This window comes from Carassius auratus, chromosome 20 (genome assembly GCF_003368295.1).
Source record: "Carassius auratus strain Wakin chromosome 20, ASM336829v1, whole genome shotgun sequence".
NCBI lineage: Eukaryota > Metazoa > Chordata > Actinopteri > Cypriniformes > Cyprinidae > Carassius > Carassius auratus.
This window is the reverse complement of record NC_039262.1, coordinates 28,316,466-28,324,910: the sequence shown is the minus strand read 5'-3', so window position 1 is coordinate 28,324,910 and position 8,445 is coordinate 28,316,466. Positions and strand designations below refer to the sequence as shown.

The following is an 8,445-nucleotide window of genomic DNA, read 5'->3' as shown; positions in this document are numbered from 1 at the left end:
ATGAATATCTACGCCCCTAATGTAATGTCTCCAGATTTCTGAAATCTGCAATATTATTAGAAATATTGGCAATTATATCATAATACTAGGTGGTGATTTTAATCAAGTGAGAAATATAGACCTTGATAAGTCTAGTAACAAACCTGCCACTCCAATATTGCACTCATCAATAGACACTATGATGGTTGAATGTGGCTTGATAGATATATGGCGTACACTGCATCCCCTAGAGAAAGAGTTCAGTCTTCTCCCATCCCCATCAGTCATGCTCAAGGATTGACTATCTTCTAATGTCAAAACAACTGGTTCAGTCTGCTTCATTTGGGAATACTGTTCTCTCAGAACATGCTCCAGCAGACGTAGTCATTATGGCCACAAACAATAGGAAAAACACAAGGTGGCGCTTTTTAATTCATTATTGCAAAATGAGACCTCATGTTCCTTTATACTAACAGCAATGGATGAATATTGGTTATATAATGAGGGCTCTGTTTCTGACCCTGGTAAAACATGGGATGCCTTTCTTGAGGGGCAGGTTTATTCAGCACTGTTTGCTACGCAAGCGTTTGAAAAGTGAAAAACTAGGATTGGAAGAAAAAATTAAGTCTCTGAAAAAACAAGACACCTGGGATGGCTTTACATCAGGAGAGACCAGAGCAGTGTCTCCCTGGACAACTTCTCTTCCGTTTCCACCAGGCGTGCAGCTGGGATTGGAAGATAGTTACAGTAGTTACATTTTCTTAACGCTGAAATAAATGATAAGGATACAGCTTTGAGTTTCTGAAATGTAAGCGTTTATCCGTGGTGTGGTGCATTACTATGGGATGTGCCATATTTTCCAGTTTAAATTCAACCTGAAGCCAGAAGAACAGTCCTTGTTAAAATCTAAAGAAAACGCCAGCAAAGGAGACAGTGTTTATTTCTTGTTTCATTTTTTATTTCATTTTTATTTTTATTTTTTACAAATAACTTATCTATTACAAAGACCGTTTTCCCAACTAAGATCATTGATCTTCTCTCCCTTTTCTTTTAAAATCCATAAACAATTAACAGACAAATCTGATTATTTCTTTGGTTTTCTCAAATGTAAGCACAGAGAGTAATGTCTTTGGAGACAAAAATAGCCTCATCTCAGAAACAGAGAGCAGAGCAATAAACATTCTCCACAGCCAAGTTATTTTTAGCCTGGATACCAGAAACCAGCATTTGGAAATTGTGTATTTATTGGTTTTATAAATAACAATCTCATTCAGCTTTTCAATGCACAATTTATGCATTAGCACTCTAATAAGGATGGATGACAAAACATTTGTTTTAGTTCAATCAACTAATAAAGTCACAAAACTGCAACTTTATTACAGTTTAATAATAAAGTTTAAATTCTGTAACATCTGTAAGTTAAGGCACTGTGCATATTGCCACATACCATGATCCGTAACAGAGAACCACATAAAGACTGAAGGCACATCGTGAGATATTTTGCTGCACTCGACTCCTGTGCTTTGGCAATTTACAACACCTGAACCATGAAAGCCAGTGGCGAGTACTCGGTGTGTCAAAGCCCTTGTGAACACAGACCCACCTTACTGCGAATAATGGGAAAAAGCTTCATGAAAGCATGGCAAAGAATCATTCCTTTCGTGGCACAAAGGTATCAGTTCCACTAATAGTAAACCTACATTCCAGTTGTCACATAGGAAAGAGTTTGTTATCGGAGGGCTTTGTGAATTTCCTGTGAACTGCTCTGAGGTCAAGTACCTTGTTAATAAAATCTAGATTTTATTTTAATTTCTCAGTTAAGTTTTGCTGCGTCTGCAGCTCGTACGCTGAATAGAGTGCTTGACAAGAGCTTCTTTTTTATTCAAGGCTACACGGTTTTAGCATCCCTTTAGGTTCTCACAAAAGCTCCATACACATCTGAGAGAAACAAACGAAAACAACAGCATAGAAATAAATGAAGTCTATAAAGCTATACTTACAGGAAATACATGTGAATTCTTGAGAAAGAAATGCTTGTTCTAAAACTATGTACAGTAAAATCTGTGGCGGAGACTCCTCTGTAAACTGTACATCTAAAACATGCAGGGGTTTTTCTTTCTTCTTTTTTGCATTTCATTGATCAAACAAGAGAACTGTTAGTTGAGCAGATTCCTCCCATGATCCTTTGGGAACAGCATGGGCAAAGCAGTCACAATCAGTCCCCATGAAAAGAAGGCACACTGGCATCCAAACCCACACTGTAAACCGTGTGTGGATGTAATAAAAGTGTTAATATCACCGGCAACACCAAGCCTCTTCACGGATCAAGCGGGGGAAATTTCCCTTGATCTCCCACATGACACACACACACACACACTGTACAGACAGAAAGAGCTGTAAACATCATCCAGTCTTCAGTGGACATCACAAGACACACACACACACGGGCCGAGAGGACAGGCGTGGCTCAGAAATGCCGGGGGAATTCACACTCTTCACAGCGGATGAGGGCAGGGTGATTGAGGAAGGTGCAGGCGGTGCAGCTCCACTGAACACCATCATCCTCCTCCGGCTCCGACACGAGTCTGGCGCTCCGGCTGCCCTCTGAAACACACACACACACACACACACAGAGGGATGGTCAGAGCGGAGCGGGGGGCAGACAGAGGGAACAGTGCAGAGACCCACCGGTGGGAGGGACAGGAGGGAGAGACGGGTCTCTCTTCAGCTTGGAGCTGACATTGATCCTGCGCCCTCTCCTGTCGAGATCCACACCTGACCAGCGCACAGATCCAACAGAAGAAGAGGAAAGAGCAAGAGACACATGCAGAGGTATTATTTAAATAACTAGGGCCCCATGAATTCAGTTGTATTTTTCCCAAATTCCGTTTTTTTTGCACTTTACATTTTTTTGCACTCATTTTTAATGGGTAAATTAAATTTCATTAAATTATATTAGTCTAAGCAATGAAAATCATCAAACATACAATTTCATATCAATATATTAAAATTTTTACAAATACTACGTTTAGAGACCTATGAAATATGTTTTATTGTGTCTAATGTCTAATAATTTAAATGCATAAATACAACTTAATTTATTCAAACATATTTTTTAAATAGCCATCAGAAATTATTTTATGTATTAACATTTTTCTGATTATCAAATGAAGGCAGAAACATTAATTTATCTTTGAACTAAAGAAACTTTTTTTTTTTTAAATGAAGTACTAGGAAATTAATAAAAAAAGGAAATATACAACTGTGTTTATGATATGACACTAGATTTACTCAAATGAAATGGTAAATGCTGATGAAGAGACTAGAGCAGTTTTAGAGATGGTTTATATATTTATCCTGATTTAGTGAGATGACAGACGCTGAAATCACCGCGAGCATCACGCAAGCTTCAGTATGTGTGTAGTACACAAAACCATTCGTTCATACTAGTCCATTTAACACTGTCATTTAAGTGTCATCACATACTTCTGATTCATTTGTTTAAAGTTAGCATTTTTTAGCCATTCAGCGTTAATCTGGTGACTGGATTCCACGATTACGTCCGTGTTTTCCACATCGCAGAAATCACAGGGCCCTAAATAACACTGTTTCATGAGAAAAGCAGAAGCTTTTAGGGACAGAAAATGAAATAGAAAAGAGGAAGCAAAAAATGTGCCAAGATCGCGTCAAAAGATTAAAACTAACCTGGTTTCGTAGGACCTTTGGGAGGTTTGGGAGGTACAGGACCCAAGAATCCAAGGTTGTCATAAAAATTGTGAATTGCAATGGGATTGAAGTCTGGTCCTAAAAGTCAGAAGAACAAACGGTCAAACATTTGCAGAGAGCACAAGATGAGCTGCTAGCATTTTAACGTCACTAATGTGTGTGAAAGAAAGGGCACTTTATAACAGCGCTGTGACGGTCGGCGTGTGACGTCACACTCTATAACAATCACAGCACCACGTGTTGTATATGTAATGGTCAGCCTACTAATAGGCACCACAAATTTTGTAGCCAAATTAAACAGAGGCAGTATGAATACACAACTTTGAAATGTAAACAAATATTTATTTAAACTTACAAAAGGGCAATCATCCTAGCCCAATAATATAATTAAACATGGCAAAAAATAGAAGGAACAAAGTCTTAACCAAAAAGAAAAATCCAAATTAATTTCAAATGCAAAATAAGTTTCCAAAAATAACTTCCTTAACAACAAGGTCAATTTCAAAATAACTAAACAAAATACCCACAATACCTACAATACCTACAACCCTCAGGCCACACTCTCCACTGCAGCAACAAACACAGACTACCTTCCAATACAAAGTCATTCACATTTATACTGGTGGCCAGCACCATTACCCCATGGGGAGGGACAAACTCACATACAACACTTTACACATGTTCACCTAAATATACAGCATCTAAAAGAAACATATTGGCATGATGTTATAATTAATAAATCTACTTTGATGTTATTAAATCATTCACATTAAACAGGAAATAACAGCAACAACTCGGCCGCGTTGCCCCTGAAACCCCCTCGCTCAATTAATACATGGTAGATTCCCACCCTAAGCGGAACCGATAAATCCTGCCATTGTTTCCTACCGGGACTCTAAAAATCACGGGACAAATGCTACACGGGAACAATACACATCATTTACAGGTATTCCATTCACTCAGATCAATAATTACAATAAACTCTTATCACTAAACAGTCTCTGTGTGTGTTTGTAAGTATGTGTGTGTATTAAAGTCCATGTTGAATGTGCGGTCTTCCCGTGACCGTCACAGTATACAAGTGTAATAACAGCAAGAGATGTATTTAGACATAAGTCTCTGATAATTCACCAATGACCTCAAACGCCAGACACAGTTTGCTTTAGATTGGCAGGTTTGAGCGCAGGAAAACACAGATGTGTCATGTGTCCTGCCGCGTCCAGTGGAGCGTCACTGATTGTGATGACCTCAACAGTATCTTGTCACGTCACGCCGGTACACAGGGTGTATTTAACTTTCTGATTTGGGCTAATGTATTTATTTTAGTGTTTTGATGGCTGCGTACTCACTGACGTAAGAGCTCAAATAAACACAGGTCTGTTAATAGATGATTAGCCTCTTTTATTATTATTAGTATTTGTGTTGTACATTAAATCATTTAGCAGATGCTTTTATCCAAAGCGACTAACAAATGAGTGCAAGCAATCAAAACTAACAAAAGAGCAATGATATATATAAGTGCTATAACAAGTCTCAGTTAGGTTAACGCATTTTAGTTTTAACACATTTTTTAAATTATATAGGTAATATTAATGGTCAAAATCTGCCACCGTCACAGCCCTACTTCATAATTAATAACTGATAAATACTGCTGCGTGGAGTGTGTGCCAGCATTTCTTCACACAGCAGAGATCTGACTCACACACACACACACACACACACACACGCACACACACACGTCTTCATTTGAATGAGTCAGTCACACAGTCTGAACCAGGCTGACACACCACAGCATCTCTGAATATGGCTGGGTCCAGTTCCTGAGACTTTCATTCCTCTGATTACAGAACGGATCTGTGAGTAGTCTAACTATTTCACTTACTTTATTAATGCAACGGATTACATTTGATTACTGTTCTTAATTTCTAATGTTTTTAACTGTTAATCATTTTGAAACCTGTAAAGCAGGCAAGGGTTAATCTTACAGCAGTGATTACTCCACACTGATTCCTGTCAAGACTTTCACAATCCTTCATCTCTTTAATTAAGATTTGATTTAAAGCACAGCCAGCAAAATCAGACTTCATCACCTCTTTTTACTTTGAGATCTTTCTGAGGTTTAATACTGATTTAAAATGATAAATTATCGTATCGTTTTATAGCTATGATACAGTCAAATATTTGCAAAGGAAACGGGAAAAACTGGAATCTAACAATGCCTTGGGAAAAATAATTATAATCATTTAGAAAACCAGAAATAAAATGGTTATGGAATAAGTATGTGTCCTATTCTGCCTTAACTCCAGGAACACATTGTCTCATATCTCATATTATAAAGCAGGCAATGAACTTTATGAAAGTCCATTAAATCTGATCTGATAATATTCAGATGTAACCCTTTGTGATTGTTGAAAGTTTCTTAAGTAACTGTAAATGAATTGCATTTTATTCTTAGTAACTGTAACAGATTAGTTACATTTATTTCTAATTATATCACACAATTACATGTAACGACTTACTCCCCAAAGTGATATTTGGCAGGGGGAAAAAAACTACATTACTTTAACATATATAAAAACAACACACAAAAGATGAATTTATAGAGCGGAAAACTTTAGTCTATAAACTCAAACATGTCTGCTGTTAAAGACACGAGAGGTGACGGCAGTCGAACTCAAACTACTCCGTCCTTCCAGTCATTCTGTCATCGATCAATTAAGCAGAATTTGCCGTCTGATTTAACTTTGGAAATAGTATGAACTATAATGCCACACACACTTTCCTTTCACATTTTTCCTGAGCAGCAGCAAAGCAAACAGCTGGATGCTGGAAACAGAAGAGAAAGCAAGTGTACGCTCTCTATAGACTCACCTCGTGTCTGAAGGAGGTCAATCTCTTTGGTTAAACAATCAATATCGATCTGTAGAAGTCTGTTCTTACACCGCAACTGCTGCATCTCCTCAATCTACAAAATACATTCAGATAAACATGTCAAGTGTGTAAAAGTGAACTGTGCTGTTCTATATTTAACAGTGTTTGCTTTCTTTGCATCACGTCCAGATAAACTCCCTATATGTGCTCAAGATTACTGACATCTAGAAAAAAAACTTACATAGATTCATTAAATAGATTATTACATACGGAGAGAGAGAGAAAATATCACAACCAATTCCTAAGGAATCATACTCAAACTGTTGTCAGAGCAGATATGCACAGATATAGAGGAAAGTTTTGCTAAAAACGTACAGATGGTATCTGACAGACGGAGTTGGAGCGCTGCATTCGTCTCCGTGTGAGGTCATTCTCCATCTCGTTGACTTCCTCTTTCAGCTTCTCCAGCTTCCTCTTCTTCTGCTCTAACTCGTGCCACAGTCGCTCCATACGAGCTCTCTGATGCACCAGCAGAGCTGCAAACACACACGGACCACGTCAGATACATGTGGAGTGAAACTAATCACACAAAACACGTCTGGAGAACATCCGATCTACTAGAGACTACAAACTGATAAAACAGCTTTCCCATTTTACAACCTCCATGATGTGAAGTATTTGCGAAAACAAGATATTTGACAGAAACACACACCAACCATTAACAGCTTCAACAGTGTGTAATGATCTAGTGATGCCAGAACATGTACAAGCACCGAGGGGTCTCTTTAAAGTAGCAGCAGGCCTCGGAGATGATCCGAGTGATTCCCAGGACTACTCGAGGGATGACGGACATGTGCAGCGCTGGACTCAGACTGCCTCCATCATTAGGTTATATTACACAGACATTAGAGACTTTATAACATTTGTTGGTCATTGATAGTCTGAAAGTTAATACTGTGTATTTATATTTAGAGATTCTAGAGACATTGATCAATGTTCAGTTGTTTTAGAGGAGTCATATGATGCAGTTTTCCTTTCTCATTGTAGACTACAATGCTGGCTGTTCTGAGATTGTAAGTACGTTTACATGATTCAAACGTGACTATAGAGCTTGTTTTAGGTAGTTTCTCGGATCACAAATGCAGACATGGTTTATGTTTACGGGGCACAATGCAATGGAATCTGTAATAAGACATAAGTCATTATAATCAGTAATTATGTCTCTAATGGATGCTATAAATGCCTTGTTTGTAACAGGTTTTATTGGTTTTGTCAGTATGGTTAGGGGCGTAACGTTTCCATCACACTTGAGGTATTCAGCCAATCACATCACACTGGATAGCTGTCCAATCAGAGCACACCTCGCTTTCCAGAACCTGAGCTTTGTGAAAATCGGCATGTTTCAGAAGGAGAAACAGTAATGTGCAGTATGTGCAAAATAATGTGTTTTTTAACCTAAACCGCATAAAACACATTAAACACACCAAATACACAACATAATCTTGTTTTTAGCAGCATCATACGACCCGCTTTTTTGTGCTTTGTAAATAAAAAAAACTTTTTTTATTTTTAATTTAGCTGGTCACTCATTCAACAGACCAATGTGAAATCTGGAAGATTATTTTTTAACTAACAATAGCTTCTCTAATCTTTTTGTATTCTAATTGTTTTCTTTTTTATTACACAATTAACAATAGCAAAAGAGGCTTTGAACACTAGTCTGAGCTATTCTTTTTTTTTTCATCTGTTCTCTTTTTATTATATAATAAAATATTATATAATTGCTACAAGTACTGTGAGAATTGTAATAGCATTTGCCTGTATCATTGCTCTTTCGTTAATTTTGACTGACAAATCAAAGCCGGATGC

General features: G+C 37.7%; 1 protein-coding gene across 1 annotated transcript in view; it reads right to left on the bottom strand.

Moving 5' to 3' along the window:
• Positions 1–915: 915 nt before the first annotated feature.
• The window catches only part of LOC113037720 (TGF-beta-activated kinase 1 and MAP3K7-binding protein 2-like), a 41,517-nt gene continuing 33,987 nt past the window's right edge, over positions 916–8,445 (bottom strand). The window contains 4 exon segments of the mRNA XM_026195064.1: positions 916–2,583; positions 3,685–3,783; positions 6,577–6,670; positions 6,952–7,112. Coding sequence (XP_026050849.1) covers positions 2,447–2,583; positions 3,685–3,783; positions 6,577–6,670; positions 6,952–7,112 — 491 coding nt within the window. The 3' untranslated portion in view covers positions 916–2,446.